The sequence below is a fragment of the Strongylocentrotus purpuratus genome, unplaced genomic scaffold (assembly GCF_000002235.5).
Source record: "Strongylocentrotus purpuratus isolate Spur 01 unplaced genomic scaffold, Spur_5.0 spur5_scaffold_21, whole genome shotgun sequence".
Classification (NCBI taxonomy): domain Eukaryota; kingdom Metazoa; phylum Echinodermata; class Echinoidea; order Camarodonta; family Strongylocentrotidae; genus Strongylocentrotus; species Strongylocentrotus purpuratus.
The window spans coordinates 26,400,268-26,423,948 of NW_022145607.1; the positions used below are offsets into that span (position 1 = coordinate 26,400,268).

At 39.7% G+C, this 23,681-nt stretch overlaps 1 protein-coding gene across 1 annotated transcript in view; it reads left to right on the forward strand.

Annotated features, from left to right (window-relative positions):
- The window catches only part of LOC115918915 (brefeldin A-inhibited guanine nucleotide-exchange protein 3-like), a 31,817-nt gene extending 13,138 nt beyond the window's left edge, over positions 1-18,679 (forward strand). Inside the window, exons 8-30 of the mRNA XM_030994283.1 lie at positions 36-120; positions 615-734; positions 1,195-1,316; positions 1,886-2,109; positions 2,653-2,765; positions 3,221-3,399; positions 4,193-4,878; positions 5,300-5,447; positions 5,661-5,833; positions 6,425-6,590; positions 7,635-7,751; positions 8,339-8,557; positions 9,070-9,313; positions 9,659-10,012; positions 10,420-10,768; positions 11,618-11,797; positions 12,364-12,628; positions 13,157-13,424; positions 14,025-14,269; positions 14,612-14,975; positions 15,538-15,766; positions 16,372-16,502; positions 16,903-18,679. Of these exons, the coding sequence (XP_030850143.1) occupies positions 36-120; positions 615-734; positions 1,195-1,316; positions 1,886-2,109; positions 2,653-2,765; positions 3,221-3,399; positions 4,193-4,878; positions 5,300-5,447; positions 5,661-5,833; positions 6,425-6,590; positions 7,635-7,751; positions 8,339-8,557; positions 9,070-9,313; positions 9,659-10,012; positions 10,420-10,768; positions 11,618-11,797; positions 12,364-12,628; positions 13,157-13,424; positions 14,025-14,269; positions 14,612-14,975; positions 15,538-15,766; positions 16,372-16,502; positions 16,903-18,508 (6,587 nt within the window). The 3' untranslated portion in view covers positions 18,509-18,679. The remainder of the gene's footprint in view (positions 1-35; positions 121-614; positions 735-1,194; positions 1,317-1,885; positions 2,110-2,652; positions 2,766-3,220; positions 3,400-4,192; positions 4,879-5,299; positions 5,448-5,660; positions 5,834-6,424; positions 6,591-7,634; positions 7,752-8,338; positions 8,558-9,069; positions 9,314-9,658; positions 10,013-10,419; positions 10,769-11,617; positions 11,798-12,363; positions 12,629-13,156; positions 13,425-14,024; positions 14,270-14,611; positions 14,976-15,537; positions 15,767-16,371; positions 16,503-16,902) is intronic.
- The last annotated feature ends 5,002 nt before the right edge of the window (positions 18,680-23,681 follow it).

The following is a 23,681-nucleotide window of genomic DNA, read 5'->3' on the forward strand; positions in this document are numbered from 1 at the left end:
TAACCATTCTACTTGTTGTATTTAATACATTGCAGCTTCTTTTGATGGTAAAGACCGACTATGTGGTGATGTGGTTGCTGTATTAGGGTTCTTATGTAACAAGGTCTCAGAAACGCACAAGTAAGTTCTTTTCTTTTATTTTATGTGTGTCTTATTGATGATTATTCTTTTCTTTCTTCCCCTCCCATTCCTCCCAGTCAATCCTGTCATGAACCACCACCTCATGCTTCAAACTGTACTTCCTCCTGCTATGTCCCTTCCTTTACCTTCTGTGTTTTTCTATTTTTTTTCTATTATTTTTTATTATTTTCTTTAATTTACCCCTGTTATAAAATAGATAAGAACTTAAATATATTGGATCCTTTCAACTGGCAGCTGCAGAGTTATGGAACAAATTACCCAGTCATCTTAAGCAAGTTCAAAGACACATTTTTTGGTTTGTTAAAATAGTACAGTGTTATGACAAAGCAGTTGTTCTTTCTCTTCTCTTCCGTCATGTCTGCTATTATCTCTTTTTACTTTTTTTTTAGCGCATAGGGACTTAAATTTATTTTGTGATATGCGCTATATTAGAATAGTTTATTATTATTATTACTATTCTTTCTCCTTTTTAGAGCTGGAGCCAGCACCCAGAATCAGACACAATTGACCTTTGAACTGGAAGCCATCTTGGCAATGCTAAGCAACATGGAGCCTGGCCTGCGAGGCAGTTCGGCCTTCCAGAAAGTCCTCTGGTAAATACAGGAGCTTGTCTTATTCCAGTCACTCAAATTTCTGTATTTTTCTTTTATTTATGTGTGATTGCTCATGTGAATGAAAATGTTCAGTTGATTGCAAGTTTTATCTCATGGAAGATTCACTGTCGAAATAAAGAGCTACATTCCTGTATCGTAATAACTGATGGTTTCTGAGTACATAGTGTACAAAATACAAGTTGTAGGTCTACGTTGGAGTTAAAAGAAATCTTGCGTAGAAATGCAACTACTTTGATGTACAAAATTTGTTTATTTATACACTTCTGTGACTCTGTGTTTGATCCCTTGTACATAACATTTCACACTGGTTTGTTATTAAATCCAGTTTTTATTTTATCTTCCAAATATGCCATGAATACCAAATTAGATCTCTTTGAAAACCATTGTCTTCATCTGTGTTTCTGGTTTTGTTTGTTTGTTTATTTTGTTAATAAAACAGGCAAGAGTTGTGCCCCACACTCATAGCCGTCCTAGGCATCCCCAAAGACCAGAAATCCATCATCTCTTCCAGCTCATCCTCCTCCTCCTCCTCCAACCATCATCCCGATCACCATCATCCAAGTAAGTAAGGTTTTCCGTGCGGCCTCCTTCTCCTTATATAAAATAGGACAAATTAGGTGTTACTTAGATGAGAAACTGACAGAACGACTAGTTCTCAGTCTCATAATGTGTCATATCGATAATTGTAATGCTCTTCTCTACAATCTACCTGAAAATCAACTGAATCAAATCCAAAGAATCGAAAATTCTGCCGCACAGCCTGTTACGAGATCTCGTTCAAGTGAACATATCTCCCCTATTCTCAAAAACCATTCCTCACCATTCAACAAATACATGTAAATACTAAATTCTACGGGTCTCGCTCTTTTCAGATTGCATCAGCTGAACTTTGGAATAAATCTAAAAAACTGTGATACTGTCGACAGATTTAAGGCACGTTTTAAAACATTTCTTTTCAAAAATACTTTCCAATGTTAACGAGAGGAATTATGTTGAGCATATCTCACTCTTCTTATGTTACTCTATCCACCTTTCCTTCTTACTCTTTCTTTAATACAGCGCATAGAGACATATGCGCTGTATAAGTACGGTATATTATTATTATTATTATTATCCTCCTGGTCACCTAGCCACCAACCATCACCAAGAGCATGGCAGGGGGTCTAGCAGCGCGGTGTCCGTTCCCGTCTCCTTCCGCTCGGCCAGGCATGTCATCTACTGCATAGCCGGAGAACTGATCAGACTGGTGGGGTGCGTGGCTTCCATGAGGCCTGTGATTGGTTCGCTGCTTCACAGGATGCTGCTGTTCCCGCCCCCTTCGCAGAGGAACGAGGCCCTCAAGGTTCTCAAAGAGGTACAAGCAAAATATGATTCGAAAGCAATAAGATTTATACCCAAATTCATGTAAGATATCTGTATTCTTTTTGTTACATGGTGTACTCATTAGTGATACCAATATAGCTTAACACAAGTCTTGTTTAATATCTACTTACATCTACATATAGGTACTACCTTAAGTTTGTAACAGCACCAAAACAGATAACTGGTAACTATTTTGGTAAAAGCTATTGAAGAGATGAGTTTTATAAAGTGAAGATGAGAAAACAGAGCTAGTCATACCAACTTGTAACTATCGATTGAACATATGGTTTCAGTGAATATTATTTCCATCAAGTTTTTGTTAGTTTGTATACACTTTATATCTAAAGCCACCTTCTTTCTAAATGCAGTCCCATCAACAGAACCCAAAATGAGCTTTTAAAAATGGTAAAATATAATAGAAATCTGTTGTTTTGCACTCATGAACATATGAATGTACACTGAAGCTAGCCTCCTTTTTTTCCAGATTAAAAAAAAGAGACCTTTTATTAACTGGATCATTTCCCCCCCACCATAGATACTGTCTGCTCCGGGTCGGATCCTAGACCTAGCTGGACCAGCTATAGAGGGTGCTGAGATTACTAGCATGTCAAACAAGGACCACAAAGCAGACCTGGACCTAATCAAATTGTGAGTCTATATCTCAGCTTCTATACCTCACTACATTTACAAGCATTCAGAGAAGTGAATTAGAAGAAATGTCCATGTTTTATGATGTCATGAGCTTTCAGACCTGTGTGTCAAGTGGTCAGTTATTTTATGTGCGTATTTATAGTGTACACCACTTAACTACGTCATCAGTACCTCTACTACAAATTGACCATGTTACACATATTTTTTATGTAAATGCTACGGTATTACTTGTAACCCAAACATGCATTCCTCCCCTCATTATGGATTATACCTTTTCCTAATTTTACTGCAATCATCTACTTCTTTCTTGGACAAAACATAGCCATCTGAAAACTTTTCAATTTCAATTTAAGACATCCATCCCAACATCTAACTCTTCAAAAGTGCCCTTTAAATAACCACAAAATAATGACAGTCTGATATATCTTCCTCTATTTTTGTTTGGGTTCAAGGCTCATGGATGGTATATCTGAAGCATCCGGTTGCCATGAGGTGTGCCTGTCTAGCATCGGATGTGTGGGGGCGCTGTTGGCTTCGCTGGAACAGATCAGTCATGGGAAAGGAATGGGCCAATGGCAGGCAGAAGAGATCGTCAGGAGAGCCAAGGAAAAAGAAGAAGAGAACAAGAAAGGTTAGATTAAAGAGATTGATATGCTGTGTTGCAGATGCCCTGTGGCTGTCGTGTGATAATTCCTTAAAGCCCATCTGCACTAGTTTGGCCGGGAGGGATTAGACCTCCCTGCATGGTCACTGGCAGGTGGCTATCCCATTAAATCAGCTCTCAATTAACATTAAAAAAGGGGGACCATTGATCACCGATTAGGCATTGTTTGCTATATAGATGGTGCAAGTAGCTATAAGTAGTGCAGTGCATGGGGCTTTAAAACAAATATCATTTGAGGATGATTTTGTGTTTGCACCACAAGCTTTCACAACTTTGTAGCTTATAGTCTTGCGTACCATTTTAATACACAGAGCATTTCAAAGTACTGTGTTGTGTACAGGAAAAATATATATTTCTCCATATGCATAATTGGCTATACATGAATATATTGAATGATTGCTTAGTGATGATTTTAATGCAGTTTGAGATATATAGAACTATAACTTCATGGTCTTATTCATTTTGAGATGTGTGACATGAATCCTGCATGCTAATGTAGAATTTTTGTCATTACTTGGGGGGGGGGGGGGGGGGAGTCTGCTTTAGTATACAGATTATTTTTTAGGGTCAACCATTTGAGTCAAATGTAATCTTAGGTTATGGGCAACTTTATGTATTCTAGCGATGTAAAGCTAATGGGGAGGGGGGATTGGTCTCTCCTTGGATGACAATGCTTTAAAGACATTGGCCTGCTATTAGTATGTATTTTTGAAATCCTTTTACTGACTTATTAATAACAGTTACAACCGTCACATTTCAGAAATGGAGCAAGAACTGGATGGACTACCTTGCCTTGCACCAGAAAACCTTCATACCAGCTTCCCGCCAGAGCGTAAACAGACGCTGCTGGAACTTGCAGGAGCCTACAGGTCCGTCACAGGAGACGAGGACAGGCCGGGTGAAGGAGTGGACAGGATCGGACTGCCGAACAGAGATGGAGAGAGAGAAGAGGATGGGGATCTGCAGGAGGTGGATCCCATCACGCCCAGAGGAGGATGCGACAATGGAGATGGATTGGAAGAAGATGGAGGGAAGGAGGAAGAGGTGGTGGATGAGGAGGATCCGGTCGCTCTTGCTGCAGCTGCTTTCGCTGCCGACGACGATGATACACAGGACGATGCTGTGGATGATGCTACCAGTGATGCAGTCCAGGATGAAGCAAGGGAGGAGGCAAGAGGCAAAGAAGAGAAGGAGGAGGGGGAGGAGACCAAGCAGGTTGCAGGAGAAGGGGGTGAGGAGGACAAAGAAGAGCCTTGTGAAGATTCAGGAGAGGATTCACCTCTTATTTCTCCGGACACAGATCTCAAGAGCAGTGACCAGTGTCCTGAAGCAGATACCCAGACTTCAGAGAATGAGAAGAAGGAAGGAGAGAAAAAGGAAGAAGAGAAGGATGGGGCAGCTAAGGGATCATCTCTACCAGGAAGCCCATCGGCCGCTGCAGAGAAGGTCAGAACTCTTTGATTTTTTTTCTCTGACTATTCACTTTCTGTTCATTCTATGCTGAACATGTAAATATGGAGCTGTTATGTATTTTACACAGATTAATTGTTATCTTAAGAACTATGTACTTACTTTGATTGATTGATTGATTATATTTCATTTCATATAACAATCGTTGGCACAATAAAGAACATAGTTGACAAAGTAAGATCAAAATTATGAAATGAAACAGGAACCTACTGGAAAGCATAGCTACATGTACATGGCCATTATGATCTTCTTCTTTCGTGTTCATCATCTGATCTCAATTGTTCTGCCAGGCTTTTTCACACCGAAGAGCCTTTGCTGCCACTAGGTCTTCCAGGCAGCATTATGATTGACATTATGATTGGCTCATTCCATAGTCTTTTCCTTTCTTGTTTGACAGGCTGCTCTTCTCAATGCCAAGAAGGAGAAAGAAGCTGCCCAGGACTTCGCTGATGCCCTCCTTGCCATGCTGCCTAGGTTTCTAGTCATCGATGATGTGATGGATGTTGATAAGGCCATTCAGCTCTTTGCCTCCAGATATGTGATGGGTAAGCACAGGAAGAAATAGAACAGTTCGTAGTTAGCACATGGTTCAGATTACCCCCAAATATCCACAGATTTTTTAAACATAGATAAATCCCACTTTGTGCCTTTGGAATAATCACAGCTAAAGTCATGGAGGTGATTCTATGTTTGCCCTCTTGTTTTTAGACATTTTTAAATTGATCATATTGCATTTCCAATTATCTTGCTCTGTGCAGGCTATACCATGAAGAAGACCGATGCAGAAGATGACAAATCTAACAAGCTGAACCTGACCCCAGTCATCAATGCTGATGGTATCTATGTCGCTACTTATGCCTGTCTGCTACTCAACCTCAAACTTGTGAGGAGCGATCACTACCAGAACCCTGCTTCCCTGCCTCTCACTCAGGTGAGTTATGTCCTTATGGCATGTGTGCTCCTGGTGCATTTATACACAGAACAACCCAATTGAATTGCTGTACTGTGACAGAATGAAAGTGGGTTTATACCATAAAATAGTAACTAAACATGGTTCACATTTACATAATAGGTAACCCAGGCTTAATTGCATTAAGATTGGGTTAGGGTAAGAGTTGCAATTGGGATTTTGGTTAGATTTATGATTAGGGTTAGGTTTAGAATCAAGATAAGAGTTAGGCTTAGGACTAAGATTAGGGTAGGATTAGCTTTAATGTTGGATCCAGGAATCAAGTTAAGAATTCATTAAGTGTAGGGAATTTCTGTAGAGCAACTGACACAGAAGCATTTTGTCAAACAGCCACATATTGGCATGCCTCCTCCTCAAGATTAAACTAGTAAGAAGCAATGACTATCAAAACCTTGCTTCTCTGCCTCGCACACAAGTGAGTTACATTCTTACTGCCGTTCCATTTAGGAAACCCGTAGCATGTTGCACTATTTGACAAAAGGATGCAAGTGATATTTTCAGAATTTGTTATTTTAGATTCAGTATTGTTTATTATATTTTATATATCTCCAGAAACAATTCATAGATAGCGTGCACTACAGTGGAGTGTTAGTCTACCTGTCAGCCACTTGGTTGGGTGAGCTGTACAGGATAATAATTACAAGGAACCTCCTGCAGGAAGGAGGCTACCAGCCTGCCATGGAACACTGTAACCGGGCTCTCATCTCCATCCTGACAGGTGAGAAGAAACTTGTTAATCATAGATGGATCATGATGAAGGTGGTGATGATGGTAGTGGTGAGAGGGGTGACAATGGTGGTGGGCGTGGTGGTGGTAGTAGTGGTGGTAGTGGTGGTGGTGGTGGAGATGAAGTTTAGGGTGGTGGTGTTCGACGATTTTTATGATGTGGATATTGATGGTGGTGATGAAGATGATGAGGTTGGTGAAGGTGATGATGATGTTGATCTTGTTGTTGCTTTTATTTTTGTTGATAAAGGTTTTGATGAGACGGTTTCAGCTTAAGTTTGTGGCGATGATAATGAGGTTGATGGATGATGGTTATGGTTGTGATAGGGATGACACTGGTTGTGAGGGTTTTAATTGTTGTAATGGAGGTGATGATGATGATAATGACTGTAATGTTTAGTTTTATTAATAGTATTACTATATTTTGTATCATTTTGCTATGATGATTACATTAGTAGAGATCAGGGTTCCTGTGATGATAGAGACAATGACAACACGATGCTGGCGAAGATGATGGTGAGGGGTGTTGATAAAGATGCAGATTGTTGATGTTCATCTATACTCCCAATTGTGATGTCAGTTGTGATGATAGTGGCAATGTGTGAGAGTAGAGGAAGCATTATGACAATGATGATGTTATACAATAATGCACATGTGTGAGTGCATTATGGTCGATGCAGCACATGAGGGTATTCACTATTGTGCAATACAACTCACGAGGCGTATAGCCAAGAGTTTTTTGTGCCATTGTAAATACCCAAATAGCGCTACATCGCCATAAGGTCACAAACGAAAACCTGTGTATTATTTGTTTTATAAAATGGGTGGACAATCTTACTTAGCAAGGCCATAAGATGTCTCCCCGCAACCTTCATCCAAGGATATTATCACCAAAATGCACCCCATGCAGATAGTAAAAAATAATGCACGGTCACGTGATCCATTTTGACGCTTCTCATTGGCTACATTCATGATAACAATAGAAGTTACCTGTATAGGAGAGCTTGTTGAATATTCTGTGTCCTCTTCCCTTCAGACCTTGATGGATTAGGAAGCCAGGAGCTCGGTGGTCAGATGCTTCATGATGCTCCTGAATACAATCAAGGGATCGGAACCCTACTGGTCAACAACTCCAACCTTGAAGGATCTGCAGGTATGATAGTGATTTCATTTAACCCGTTGACTTCTGAATTCTTCCATTTCTACATGCTTTAATACAGGAGCCATCTAGTTCTGGTAGGCAATGTGTTCACTTGACTGCTAAAGAAGCAAATATTGTATATTATGGTTGTAGGTAAGCAGCCAGCAGACCTATTGCTTCAAGTCCTTTCCAGTGGTAATTAATAATTAATGCCAAGTGCATCAACTTGGCTTCTAAACCTGGGCCTCCTGGCACCAAGATCCCTATTCTACAACTAGGAGCATGCCTTTCTAATTACTAATACCAATCCTTTTGTATGGGTAGTTCTCATTCTCCAAGCACTTACGTTATATCAAGCTTCTAATGTAGATTGTTTCCACCAAGAACCTGACATTGATAATCCTTTTTTAATCCTTCACTGTGCCATTTTCTAATAAATCTATATTTTACAATGTAAATGTAACATTTAAACTTCTGAGGGTCTAGATAATTAGTGACTCACATGTCCCAGGTTCCTGTTACTATCAAACCATGTATCAATGTAACTATAATTCACTTGCAATTAACATCTACATGTACCAACTAATACATTTTTGCAGGTGAGGTGTTTGCACGAGAGCTCCTGACGACCTTCTGGAGGCGTATACTGTCGATCCTGTCCATCCCGCTCTCCTCCAAGCACACCCAGGTAGGCGGTCTGGCCTTCCTGCTGGGCAGTGAGGGGAGCAGCAGCAAGGAACAGAACTCCAGGGACAGGGATGCCATCTGTCTGAGTCTGGATGGTCTCAGGAAGGCTGCGGAACTCAGCTGTACACTTGGTAAGACTAGACCAAGCTGTACAATATATATATATATATATATGTGTGTGTATATATGCATATAAACCTAATAGAGTTTGTAGATCTCTCCTTGCAAACTGTCTACATGTACTTATTTTTTTTCTACTAACCTTACCTGTACTCCGATGTACAGCTTAGCTAGACATCCAGTCCCAGTGACAATCCCACCCCTGACTCCAACCTGCTTGTAATCCTGGGAGAGTTGTGAATCTATTATCATGCCTTTTCTGCTCCTCATAAATTTACGTTTTTGTTCCCAAATGATCTTAGTTGTAGGCCTCCAGACCAGTTGTGCAGCCGTCTTCGCCCATCTGAGCGAGGCCTCCTGTGCAAGTGATAATCAGACTCCTGGCGCCAACCAAATTTTGTTCCTAAATGATCCTACTTAAACCCTGCTTGTAATCCTGGTAGAATTCTAAATTTATTACCATATCTTTGTGCTCCTTGTAATATTCAAGGATTTGTTCCCTAATGATCTTTAATACTTGTAGGCCTCCAGACCCGTTGTGCAGCTGTCTTCGCCCAGCTGAGCGAGGCATCCTGCGCAAGTGACAATCCCACTCCTGACGCCCATCCTGCGGAGACGTCCTCCAGGATGGCAAGCCTCAGGGGCAAGCTGGGCAAGGGGCAGGGGATGAGGCTGCATGCTGCCCATGTCCTCAGCATGGACGCACTGCTCTCCATGGGCCTGGAGATGGGCAGCCATTCTGCAGAATGCTGGAGCCATGTCTTCAGGTAGGGAAATAGCCTTGATCGATTAATATCACCGTGGACTGCAGTCAAATTTGTTATAGTATTCCCCTCTACATAAAGATCACCTGAATGATGTGGTTCCTTAATTGTTTCCTCAAAGAGAATGTTTAAATGTTGATTGATATTATATAACCTATCTATTTATCTATTTCTGTTTTTTCTTGAGGTCATACAGAAAAAAACAACACTATGTTAGGATAAACTGTAATGGAGTACAATTTATCACTCTACTTAAATCACATGGTGTAGAAAATATTACAGCATACATGTACATTTATATGGAGATGTAATGTGCATGTATCTTCATCTTTATTGATTTTTCAACAGGTGCTGTGCCTTCGTCTCACAACTGGAACACACGCAATTCAGCAGCACAGAAGCCCAACCCTCAGTCACCCCGATGCCCAACGTCAAAGAATCCACTCGGCCCATGGAACCCATGGAGGAGGCCATGGCAGACGAGCTTGACCTCATTCCCCCGTACATGTCGGGACACATCCCCATAGCCCCTCCCCCTGCCGCCCAAGCCCCGCCTCCATCGTCATCGGGGATCGTCGTGCAAGAGTTCATCAAGAAGGAGATGGAGGAGTTAGGATTTGAGATTGGGTCAGCCAAGGGTGGTCTGCTCAGTGTGGCCAAGGCTGCTAAGGTGGTCTGTGGACTTTCTGCTGGAGTTGACAGGTACGCAACAGGAACATGATGCTACTGCATATAGGTGTCTGATATTTTCACTTTTCAACAATCAATTTGGGGACTAAGAATTCTAAATTTATTACCCTTGAGTTTATTTTTGCATAAGACGCATTTTAAAAGTAGATTTCCTTTGATTTCACTAGTAATACCATCTGTGAATATCTTGAAATCAAAACTGAAAGCGCATCTTTTCAATTAACTGTAAATCTAAGCATATCAGGAGTTGGTAATGAGGATTAGTGCCTAGCCAAAGGGTATGAGCACATTGACTTGGTTTTGAATCCGAGACGTTCCGGTTACGACACCATTGCTCTACCACCAAGCAATCGCGCCTCCCCACTTTTTATAGTCATTTATTTAGTTTTTTTCTTGAATTTATACTCTCTATTCCTCAGATTATTTGATGATGCTGCATCCAGTCTAAACCTCCACGCCCTTCTGGGTTTCTTGCGCGAGCTACGGCTTGCCTCCCAGGCCCAGCTGTACCGCTGCTCCCAGTCACCTTCATCTGCCAAGGGCGTCGGTCCCATGGGGGAGGATGCTGCCGGTCATACCCTAGCTGACGACCACAGCATGATCACCCCTACCTCGCCCAGTAAGTCCCTCCCAACGGTGGGAAGGGCAGAGACGTCCCTGCTGCTGTTCAGGTTGGGGGATGTGATCCTGAAGTGCGTGAGGCATCCCAGTCGCCCCGTGATCCACATGATGAAGGCCTGGAGTGTCGTCGCCCCTCATCTCATAGAGGTGAGATTAACCAGTAGTTAAAGGGGGTGAAGCACGGCAAATACTGGTTGACGCCATCTACATGTATGACTTCCTTCGGACAACTGCATGTAAACCAATGGACTTAAATAACGGTCAGCGCGCGCTAGCATTTGCGGAACAGACCAAAGTTCTCCTCAAGCTTCGGTTTTCCATATATTGCAAGCACATGAATAATATGGTCGCGCCATCCGTAGTCGTATTATTCCCGATTGGCCCGACAAGACACAGTCTCGTCATGCTACACCTCCTTTAAAATGGAGGTGATGGTGGTAGTTGTGATGATGCTGATAGCGGTTGTGGTGACAGTTATATTAATACTAGTGACAGTAGCATGAGTAGTCATCTATTAAGATTGTATTTTCTGATTAATAATGTTTGAATTCCCATGTATTAGCCAAGTTGCAATGGAAACAGTCAATCACTTCCCTCCAACCAAGTACCATTTACTAGATACACATATATCAGTAGTAGTAATTATTCACATTCACAAGCTCTTTTGTTAAATGTCATTATCTGTACTTTAAGCTAAAAGAACTTGTGAATGGTTTTAAAAACCAGAACAGTGTACATATCGAGGGGTCAGTGACACAAAGACATAACTTCATTTTGGCCATTTTGAGAAAAAGTGGTTTATGTGTCACTGGGCACTCTTGAGGAGTTAAGTCTATGTTTCACTAGCCATTGACTTCAATGGGGTGTTGGGTGGAGTTAAAGTCTTTGTGTTTCCTGGAAAGCCCACATTTTTCTGAACATTTAAAAAAAAATATGGAGTTACGTCTTTGTGTCACTGACCCCTCAATATTTACCATGACATTCTCCTGTTTATAGGCAGCATGCCACAAGGACCGGCATGTGTCCAAGCGAGCCATCGACATCATCCACGATGTCCTGACGGAGGTGATGATGTCGAGCCAGGAGCTACCCCACTTCAACTTCCATGAGGCTCTTCTCAAACCCTTCGAGAGTCTGCTGAGGCTGGAGCTCTGTGACAGTGATGTCCAAGATCAGGTAATAGCTGCAGTTATCTACATCTACCACTCTCAACCCAGGGAGCGTTTCACAAAGATCCTAAGTTGAACTTATCTCTAAGTTGGACTTAACAATAATGGAGAGCCGTTAGCATCTTAGATACTGTAAAAATGCAGGGTGATATAAAAACAGGCCCAAAGATTTAGAGTAGTTGTTTGATTTGTGCAATTTCATTTACCAGCCTTGAAAAACAAAACAAACAAATGTAATCTTTTCGGCAAAAAACAATATTGTTAACAATTTATTTCTTAATGCTAAATGAAAAAAACATGTTTTATACTGCTAATTGGTTTTGCATTATGTTAGTTGTGAATACATTGTCATATGGTATAAATTCCTTGTGAGGTAACACTGGTACAGTCAAACCTGTCTATATCGACCCCCCCCCCCCCCAAGGGATACACAAAAATTGGTCTTTGTAGACAGATTCCTTTAGAACATGTTTCAATAAGAAACCATTTTTCAAGGGAAACAACAAATGTGGTCTTTGTAGACAGGTGGTCACTAAAGCAGGTTTGACTGTATAATCTTTTCATCCCTGTCAGGTCGTCTCTTCAATATGTGAGCTCGTTGAGGGGTCCTTTTCAAACATCAAATCTGGCTGGCGCCCTCTATTTGGAGCACTGCGAGCGGTGCGCATGCAGCCCCATCAGCATCATGAATCGGACGATTCACCGGACAGAGCGGAACATCCGTTGGCCCCGGTGTGCAACGTGTTTGAAGCTTTCCTCAACACCGATAATGTGACTGTGTTTGCGAATGCTGCCATCGACTGCATACTGTGTCTTCTTAAGTTCGTCAGGGGTGGAAGTGAGTTGAAACTGACGTGTTTATACAACAACGATATTTGGATGTAAACTCAACAACTTGTTAACTGGTATCTTTTAGAAAATGTGATAGAAAGAAAAATAAGATCGAAGATACAAAGAATGAAAAAGATAACTTTGCATAGATGTCCACAGACAATGAATAGAAGAATCATGGAGCATGATAGTTTATTTTAATGATTTATGATAGCTAGTAACAAGTGCAGAAGTGGAATGTTCTAGCCAGGTGTTCATGAAGTGAGATAGAATACAAAAAGCAATAAAAGCTAATGATTTTCTGATGAAAACCCTACCTTTACAAGTACATGTATGTGAATTTGATGAGTTATCAGTACTAATATTGGTTGAAAGTAGAACATTAAGATGAATACTGAAACAAGGAAACAACATTTTTAAAAAGCTTTTTCTGAAGGAACCTTAACTGTTATCTAAGCATGTAGTTCCATTATAACTCCACTCCTGCCTTTACCATTAAAATGCATATTTTGTTATCATAAATGTTTATTTCAAGACAATGCTGGTATATCAGAAACCAGCAGTGAGGCTGAAGAAGGTGACGGTAGCGGCTCTCAGGCCAAGCCCTCATCCCCACAGCAACGACCCCCAATGACCTACGGCGTCTTCGACCTCTGCTTCCCCGCGCTCAACTACCTTCACCGGTGCCACAAGATTCTTGCCTCCATTCACCAGATGCCATCCTGCCCGATGTTCAGGGGAGCACATTCCATCAGGCTGGTAGCCAGGGAGAGCTTTCCTGCAGGAGAACTGTCCCCGCAAAGGTTAGCTACTGAACATGGATTGGCATTCATTTGAATCCAACTTGCTCAATCTGTACACGTGGTCCACTATGATAATAATAATGATTATAAGAATAAGAATAATATGTCTTGTTTATCAAGGGTAGCCTCATCAGTATTAATACTGTTCTCCCTGATGGCCCTGCAATCATATTATTACCCAGGATTTAGCCAAGTTCCATGATAAGGTGCTCAAGCAATTAAAGTAACACCTTCCATTGTCGGTAACTTGATATTCTCTATAATATAGAATTGAGCAAGGGAACCCCATAAGATACCAAGATGATGCATGAAACTGGGCACAACTCCATGCTGCTGTTTAGTAGGTGGTAAAACAACAACATGGCTGATATCAGGCAGTTTGGGGGAGTTGCGTGTTTGTAATAAGTTGAGGCAAAAGGATTAAAATGAACAATTCATATTTCGTGAACAAAATGAGTTTTTTTTCAGTCCTTCATCTATATGATGTGTTAGGCAATTCAAGTTAGTGATAGAAGTAAAGAAGATTTCAATTAGGAAACCTATACCAACTTCTCTAGGAATAGATTGACAGTAGCATTTTTTTCTCTTGGGCTTGTCTAGGTCCTTTCCTCTCCCAAGCTCTCCCACATCTCCCAGAAATGGAGGGCTGTCATCCCTCGGTGTGGATGATGCGCTCTTCCAACCCATCGCCATGGAATCGGTGGACGACTACACAGGCATCATCCGGGTGTGGTTCCTTCTGCTGGAGGGTTTAACGGGAGCAGTGGCCCTCTGCCCTAGACGATACCAACCCCCTACTCTGGAGCTGCTCTTTGAACTCCTGAGGGCTATGGCAGTCAATCCTGGTAAGGAGATAGTTGAGCACTAGTTGTGTTGATTTGATTTGAAGTGATTTAACTTTTGGCAACATAGTAATTAACAATGATGAATCTACCACAAACCTACTTTTTTTTTTTTTTTTTTTAAATTCATTCTCTACATTTAGCTTCTTTTAATGGAAAAAGATTCAGTAAGAAATGATATTGCTTTTGTGTAAAGCTCTTCTTTGACTGGAATCTTTAGATAGTAAAATTGCACATGGATTCTAAATTCCTTATTGCATTCGACAGATAAATTTCTAGAGAGCTTTGGTTTCCTTTATTTGACAATTTAGGTCATCCATATTCTCTATTTTCTCTTTGGCTCAGGCCCCATGTTTGGTGTCTACGCCGTGACCGAGCTGCTCCTGCCCATGATGCACTCCTGGGTCCGTCGCAACCGCCACGTCCACTCCACCTGGGACGCCACCACGGCCAACTTCAAGCAGGCATGCGGCCTGGCAACCGACCTGGTGGTGGAGCACCTGACCCAGGAGGACACTCAGGGGAACTCCCAGTCGGACACTCAGGGGAATTCCCAGTCGGCCGGTAGTACGGATGGGGTAGAGGATATCCCACCGCTGCCACCGGTAAACGGCCGCTGCCTGATGCTGAAGCAGATGCTGGACATCCTGGTGGAGTGCATAGGGCAGTCCAATGAATCAGTGGCCAGGCTAGGATGCTCCTGCATCAGGTAGGTTGCTCCAAAGACATATTCAATTATTAAAGCCTGTCTATACTAGTTTGGCCAGGAGGGTTTAGACCACCCAGCGTGGTTACTGACAGGTGGCTATCTCATCAACTCAGCTCTCAATTAACATAAGAAAAAGAGGATCATGGGGGACCAATGGGCACTGCTTAGGCATTGTTTCCTAAATAGAGGGAGCAAGTAGCTACAAGTAGTGCAGTGTGGCTTTAAATCAAAAGCAGCACAGTTGAGAGATTTGGAACTAATGATATTAGCATCTTCTTAGTTTGGGTTATCACACAAACAGTTTTTTTTTCTGCATGCTTTACCTCTGTTGATATCAGCTGTAAAAATTCTTTAATCATGCAGATTGAATCATGAGGTTGCTTCATTTTTCATTTAGATTGAATGTGCTGCAGATTCATTCCTTTATGATTTTTAATGATAACTGTAAAAGGAGATATTTGCATGATAGGAAAAAAAATATGCATAATCATTTGATACCAATTTATCAATCACTTAGTTTCCATTCTTGAATCTTTCTCATTTTTAACAAATATCATCGCAGACATCTGTTACTGAGTGCAGGTCCTAGTTTCACCCATGACATGTGGACTGTGGCCTGCAATGGCATGCAGCGAGCTGTGGCGACCAGCCTCCGAAGCATCAGGCAGCTCATGTCCTGCTTCCAGTCCGGTTCAGACGACTTCATGGGCGATGTCTGCCCTGTCAAGGTAGCCGCTCGCAAGGATGTGACGGATATGGAGTACCTCAGGCTGCAACAACTTGCACAACAGGTGAAACCATCATATATGAGACCTGATTATATATACTGTCAGTTAAAAAGTAAATTATTCATAGCAAGGTTTGTAATTTTTCAATTATGTGACAAACTAATTTGTCCCGATTTATGTTCTTGATAATGTGACATATTAAAGCTTATATCTAAAAGTATCCAACAAAGGCCCTAATTCAACCATCCACCATTCATTCTTGAGTTATGAAATACAAACAAAACATCAAATTCACAAGGGGTATGAATTCTTCAGGTGTAAAGTGTATTTATGTGCACATGCAAGACAGGGTGCCCTTTTGATCCTGCCTCTGCTACATAGGTCTGGAAAAGTCAAAATGTACAGGAACCTGTTCATTGAGTATTGATACTCTGCTAGCAATACAAATGAATGATAAAGAAGTCACAGAGCATTATTGTTTGTTTATAGAGTAGTTAGCAAATACCTTGCTTGACCTTTTATTCAATTTTCCTAAATCATAACCTCCTGTTGTCTGTAAGACTAAGAATTTATTGATTTAAGTAAAACGTCAAAGTTTTGCGACTGAAAACGTCTCACTTACAGATTGTGCTGTGAATATCACCAATGATTTTCTCCATTACATGTAGGTATTCCAATTGGATTCCCAGCGACCTCTTTCCATGGAGATGACCCCTCAGGATGACCCGAGGTCATTCATCTTTATCATCTATCCTCCTGATACGGACCTCACCACCAATATTGATCAAATTAAATCCAGGTACAATATAAATTTCTCATGATTTCCTATGGAATAAGAAGCTACCATTTTTTAATGTATAATCATGTTCATTTATGATGATTTTATTAGAAATACAAAGTATTTTAAATGATTTTGTCTCCAGTATCTCTGGAATAGGACTCATAGCCCTAGGTACTATCCCATATTCTGTCTTAACTTATACTATATGTATTGAGTAAAATCATTAATTGTCAAGTAAATGCTTATTCTGTAGGAAGAAATTTATCAATGTTTTTGTGCATCCTGTGGAAGTTGAACCTTGATAACAATTGTATTCAGAGCTTTATTTAGTATTTTGTATGTGTTTGTGTTACTCTTTAATGGGGTTAGAATATTTATGAATGTTAAATTACATGATCTAACTTTGTTTTCTTCTCAGGGTGTCTTTCCGTGGTATAGTCCTCGGTCTGTTGGCTCATCAGCTTTTAGTTCAGACGCTAGGTACCATCCTCCTCCATGGCTCTGAGATTCAAGTCTCTGGTGAGCACACCGCCATCTCCACCACTAGCCTGCCATCAAAGCTGAGCCCCCACGATGGCGCGGATGGCCCCACCTCCCCCACTACCAACTCCAGTAAGGTTCCCCCGTTCGACTCTTCGCTACCGGGCCTCCTGGCGTACCTCTCGCCCCGAAACCTCTCTCTCCTCCTAGAGTGCTTTGTTCAATCCTACCAGATTGCCTGTGAGTTCAACAGCAGGCCAGGCTTGAAGTTTCTCCTGCAGAAGGTAGCCAGGTTTGAGGTGGCTGCCAACCTGTACTGGCAAGGGGCCATGAGCTTTACCTTCTACCTCCATACCCTCCTGGAGCTCTGCCACCACACCCCTCGCAATAAAATGGAGGCGGCCCACATCAAGGGGATCATACGGGCATTGTGCAGGCATGAGGGTAGTCCTGAGCAAGTCACAAAGTTTGGAGAAGGGGACATGGGTCCAGCAGAAGAGACGACACCGAGCACTGCGTCTCACAATGGAGATAACCCTCGTCAGCGATCAGGAACTTTGCAGAGTAGGGGTAGTGTCAGCAGTGTGAGCAGCGTGGACAACTTGCACCTGAAATGTGACTTGACCTTTCACCCTAGCTCCGTGGGTGATCTCGATTGGCTGATTAAGCGGCTTCATGGTATCTGTAATGATGTCTGTGCCTCCTTCATTCAGCTGCATGTTACCCCAAATTGTGGTACGAACGAGGCCCCTCTGTCCTCAGACATGGCTCTCTTTTTCTTAGTGGCACCAACTACGTCACCTAAAGAAAGCCGGGACAGGATGTTCACCTTTGAACTTGAGGATGATCCTCTGTCTGATGGAGACATTGATGATGACGAGGATGATGACAAGGATGATGACAAGGAAAGGGAAGCCAATGGCGAAACAAAACAGAGCAGGCAACCCCGAAGCAGTCTTCCAAGAGCCAAAGGTTTCAAATTCGCCTCCCATTGGACTCCTAATGTCAAGTATGGGTCGGAGGTCAATGGCGATGTCAGGGAGCATGAGGTCAATGTGATCGAGCAGCGCAAGAAGATGTTACAACAAGGAAGCAGTGGGGAAGAGGAAGGGCAGATCTACACAGTAGCCACCAAGAAGGCCATCAAGAGTCTCATGCAGGAGTACAAGAAGCGTAAGCTCCACCACTCCCGCTCCGTCTTCGTCAAGAAGCCCACCTTCAAGGAGCAGATGTACGGCCGCATCAAGGCCAAGGAAGCGGCAGCCAAGCTGACGCCGGTGGAGCGCCAACGCCGCAAGCAGATCCAGGAGGAACAGAAGTCGTCCATCCTGCAGGACGGAGAGGCACAGATGCAGACGTGGGGCAACATGCTGGGCACAATGCTGAAGCTCCTACAGCTCCTACCGGACGAACAGTTCAGCGCCTTCCTCCCAGCCATCTTCCCTTGCATCAACCAGCTCGTATGTCATGTGACCAATGATCAGGTCAGGCAAGGGGTCATGGAGTTCATGGACAGGGTCGCACGCATTCATGGAATCGTCTGATTCCATGTTACACTTGCAGATTTTTCAAATGTACACTGTACTTTAACAGTTAATTACGAAACAAGTAGTTTTCATTGACTGATGACTATGTAGATTTGTTGTTCTGAATAGCTCTGTACTTACTTTTTCTTAAGGTTATTAAAAAATTGCTTACTTTTTCTTAAGGTTATTTATTTGTTTTTTTTATGTGTGTAGATTACTACCGTATAGGTTAATAGAGATTTTGCCTCTTTCATCTTGACATTACTTCAATCTTATTTCTTATGCTGTTTATTTATATTGTACTATATTATATTATTTAAAATATATTAAGTAGATCTTTTAAAGTAAAGTTTAAGAAGATCTGAGAAGATTATAGCGAAGAAAAAAAATAAGTGGAGCAGGCAAATTGTCTCATGATCATCAATGTACATTTATTATTCAAACTGTATTTCGTTTTGTGGAGGATTGAATACAGTGATCTGTTTTATTTTACTATACTATCCTGTGCATCATTCTTAGAAAAACCTTGAAAAAAGAAACAGTATTTTGATTCTGCTGTGCAATATAATGATACATTCCATAAGAAGTCATAAAACAGAAAATCAGGCCAATCATTTTAATAATGAGTGCAGTTATTAACAAAACAGCTATCAGACAATTCATTAATGTATCCCAAATTAAGGCAACCTATATTGCTTACTTTGAAAAATTTGTTGTCATTGAATTTACTCAGATTTAAGATAGTTTCAAAAAGCAAGTTTTCTATTGAAAAGGGCACAAGTGTAGATGTGCAGTATTCTAATTCTCATTTGATAGATTTTAATTTATTTTCAGCTGTTTTATTTTGCTACTAGTAAGAGGCTGATATATTACATTACAAATAGACTTAACATCATTTTAGAGCAAGGGAAAGGTATTCAAATTTGTTAGAGAAAATGCATGTCTATATCTTGGAAACGAGCATTTTTTAATCTGTAAAAGAAACAGATCTATGTTTGCATTTAGAGTTAGAAAATTCCACAAATTTACACGCTACAATGTGCATGAATTTGGTTTTGATTATATTTGATTTTATGACATTACTTTGTATTTGCTTGACTCTTGAACAGCTTTAGTTTTAGATTAGATTAGCATAATTAAAGGATGTATAAGTTGTGATTTAACGAAACTTATTTGTGTATTAGATAATCCTTTTTGGGTAGATATAAGGAATAAGCCTTCCCTTTGAACTTCCATTTAAAAAAAAAAAAGGTTTACTATCACACTATGGTGAAAATACTATATTTCTAATTATTTCTGAGTATGGACTATTGTAACTAACACCTAACATTATACATATTTGCCTACACATGGTTTCTACAGAAATTATTGGCCAGGAATCATCTTGATTGTTTTCATAATTATACCCAAATCAACGCTTTGAATACATTTATTTACATAACGGCATGTGCATGTATTGACAGCTAATATTTTCATTGACATCTAGGATATTATCTGTATAAAATTATGTACACTTGAAATATTGTATCAAACCATATTATGTTCATGAAAATGTCTGATGAAAAAGAAAGAAAAAAAAAAGATGCAGATACCAATAAATCAAACCAAATCTAACCTTGATTACATTATTTTGAAATAATGTACATTCTTCTGGTATAGATATAAATAAAAGTACATGTACTATAAAATACATGACTTCGATCTTTGTGGCTATTATACACAATTGTGCATTATGTACAGGCACATATAGGGTAGTGAATACATTTCAAGGAGAAACGTGTTACTTTGTTCAAACTCCACCATAAAAGTATGGTACATGTGGGTTATAAGGCCTTTGAGGTTATTTTGATAATTATATTGATTCTATTTAGGTAAATCAGAATTCAATATGGCTGTCAACTCAGTTTCTTGATATCTTTGCAATGAGGATGACATAAGGGTCAACTTTGAGTTGGGTTACGGCCACAAGAAACTTCCCTCAAATACCTACTTACAATGATTTATTTCTTCCAACATTCTTTTACATTTCTGTAACTGAAGAAAAAAAAATTGCATATAATATTTATGAAAAAAATTCATTCAAACACTATTAATTCCTACTACTTACTGTATGTATTCCAAGATTCAGTTCTCATTGCCAAAAAATGCTCTCCTGCTTTAATATTGATCATTCCACTGAGATAATCACATTTCATCATCACGATTATGATGGTTTTATAATTTATTATACGTGCAATTCATTTTCTTAATCACCTTTAACATTAATCATGTGCAATGTTTATTCAGGTATTTAAGTGTATTGATATCAATTACATCATGAGGCATGTATTCTGTTATTTCACATATATCTGTTGAAATTATGATATGGATTAATGATAGTTATTGCCATAAATATATTTTAATTTTGTGTCTTTATTTATGGATGTATTTATTTAGTTATTTAGTTATATATTTAGTTATATAGTTATCTATGATTGATAAATTTAGATGAGCTAAGGATAAGATTGAGTTCTGGTCATGCAATTTCATTTATAAAAGAAACTGTGTGGAATTGATTGGAAAAGGTTGATCTTGTAGCAGATCAGTATTGGCGATACTGTGAGTTTTTGGAATCATCAAAATGATAAGAAATAGGCCCATACAGTCTTGCTAAAAGTAACATGCACTGTATAGAATTTCTAGATAGACGGCGCTATACAAATGCCCATTATTATTATTATTATTATTATTTACACAGAAATGTGTAAATTGTTAATGGCACGAGGTCATGGCATGAGGTCATGCAAGCTAGGGTACGTGAAGAATGTAGGATTTCAACAATCTTTTAAATAGATATTAGATATCAATCAATCAATCACTCTGAAATAATGTGGTTCAAATACTTAAGTAGAATATCACAATATTTTCATAATCTGCCTTTTTGTTTTCTCAATCATATGGTATCTTGATTCTTTATCATTACTAATCTGACTTTAATTGATACAAGAAGAATTGCAGTTGTGTAGACAAGTGCGCACATGCAATGCAATTGGATTCTTCATTGCCTTGGCTCAAACATTTTGAGCATACATGTACATATAACTGAAGATTCTGTACAAGGTTTATGTACATTAAAGTGCTACAGTAATTTAATCTGATGAAAACAGTAAGTACGAATGAGTTCACTGTCAACTGTGTTGGGGAAAGAGTCTTTAGTTAATAAATACTGTAAGAGAACCTTGTAGTAAAAATTACAGTTAAAAAGTATTTTATAATTTTGGTGACTGCCTTGCAGTTGCATACTATAAGCAATTGATTATTGGTAAATTGTTAGAAATAGAAAAGATCTTTTAAAGGGTATAGAGACTTAAATACTTGCAAATCTATGGTTGTAAACATGGAAATTAATTAAATATAGAAAGAAAGAGGACTTGCATGTTTGTGTTGTAATATTTTTTTCTTATCTCTACGTTGAGAAGGGTGAAAGGGATGAAAGAAAAATGGCCATTTCCAGTTGAATTTGAGAATGACTTTACTCACTTTACCAATTCTCTCCCACCATGAGTTAAATTTAATTATGATGATGCTTGAAATAATCGTTAAGTTGGATAGTGTGAAAAAGTGACATTGCACCACTATGCTTCGAAGCTTCTACCTTCTTTCACTCTCTCTCTCCCATTAGTTCTCTATCTCGCTATCTCTCTCTCTTTCTCATTTACATTCACATGCACATACACACCTACTCTCTCTCTCTCTCTCACACACACAAGCACAAACTCTCTCATTCTCAATTCATCCTCCTTTACATGAATAAGACTTTATTTTTTTTATAATAATTTGTAATAGTGCCCAAGGTCTCACAGGATATGAGGCACCATCAGCAAGTGACCAGCCATTTCACCTGCCAGAGCCAGAAGGTCATTAACTCATTATTATACAAAGAATGAAAGCCTTCTAGCTCCAAACAGTTGAGTTACAATATCATCCACTCTAGACAAATATGAAAACAATTCATCAAATCAAAAAGAGATCTACCACTTTTCTGTGTGCTGGGGAATGCATTTCCCCAATAATCTTCTATCAATATTTATTCACCCCTCTCATATATATGTAATGCAAAAGTCGGTGACAAAACAAACAAAATCGGTATCACCTAGTTCATAAGAACATATGTATTGTACATTTGTGGGTGTATTTACAAAACTCTATATAAAATGTCTTTTGTATTTACATGGGAACTTCATGCAATATAGATCAAAATCATGGTCAAGAAAATTAATAAAAAAAAGTAAAAGCAATGACATGGACAAATCAAAATATCATTTTGCATGTGACTGAAGCAAAAACCTAGCATACAATGAGTTTTGCTTCCTAAAGGCTTCTCCAGATATGACTCGGTAAACGGCCCCAAAAAAAATCTGTCACGTTTTTTTTTAAACGTGTAAAGAAATAATAACTGCGTGCAACAAAGGACTTGCGCTTATTCATGGAGCTCAGAGTTACAAGGTAGAAAAACGTGAAGCTTATTCAACGTCATGTCATCATTTAATAAAACTTCAGCGGTTTTGCCGCGTCCTACCGGAACAAGCCTTTATACATTGTAACTTTTGAAAAATGAATGCCATGATGCAAGCTATAAAAAAATATAATTTGCTTTTCGTTTTCACGACATAGCTGCGACTACATGAAATACACTTTTGTTTCACCGTTTTTAGTGAAACGGGTCAATACTGTATACAATTTTCTGAGAGTAAGATTAGTTTTTTGTAGAGGGGATGTCAGTGTTTTGTCAATTATACATGTTCAACTTTTCATGAATTCATGTCATGTACAGTAAACAACTAAATTACTCATGCCTTTGGAAATCTACCGGTAATGTTTTATTGCATTTTTCATAACTCAAGAATGTAAGGTGGACTGGTTGAATTAATGCCTTTGTTGAATACTGTATGATGTAAGCTTTAATATGTCGCATTCTCAAGAAACATAAATTGGGACAAATCAATTTCTCACAACTGTAAATATAAGGAACGTTGTAAGACTTTGGTTTTGAGTGTTTTAATACCACTGTCGCACATGTACATCAAATGAGTAATGCCAATCTTTTTTTTTAATGACTTTGCATGCTCATTCAAAATGATTTCCACAAGAATTTTATTGGGAAATTTAAAGTACCGGTAAACAGCTTTCTGCAAAACACCGTCACCTTTGT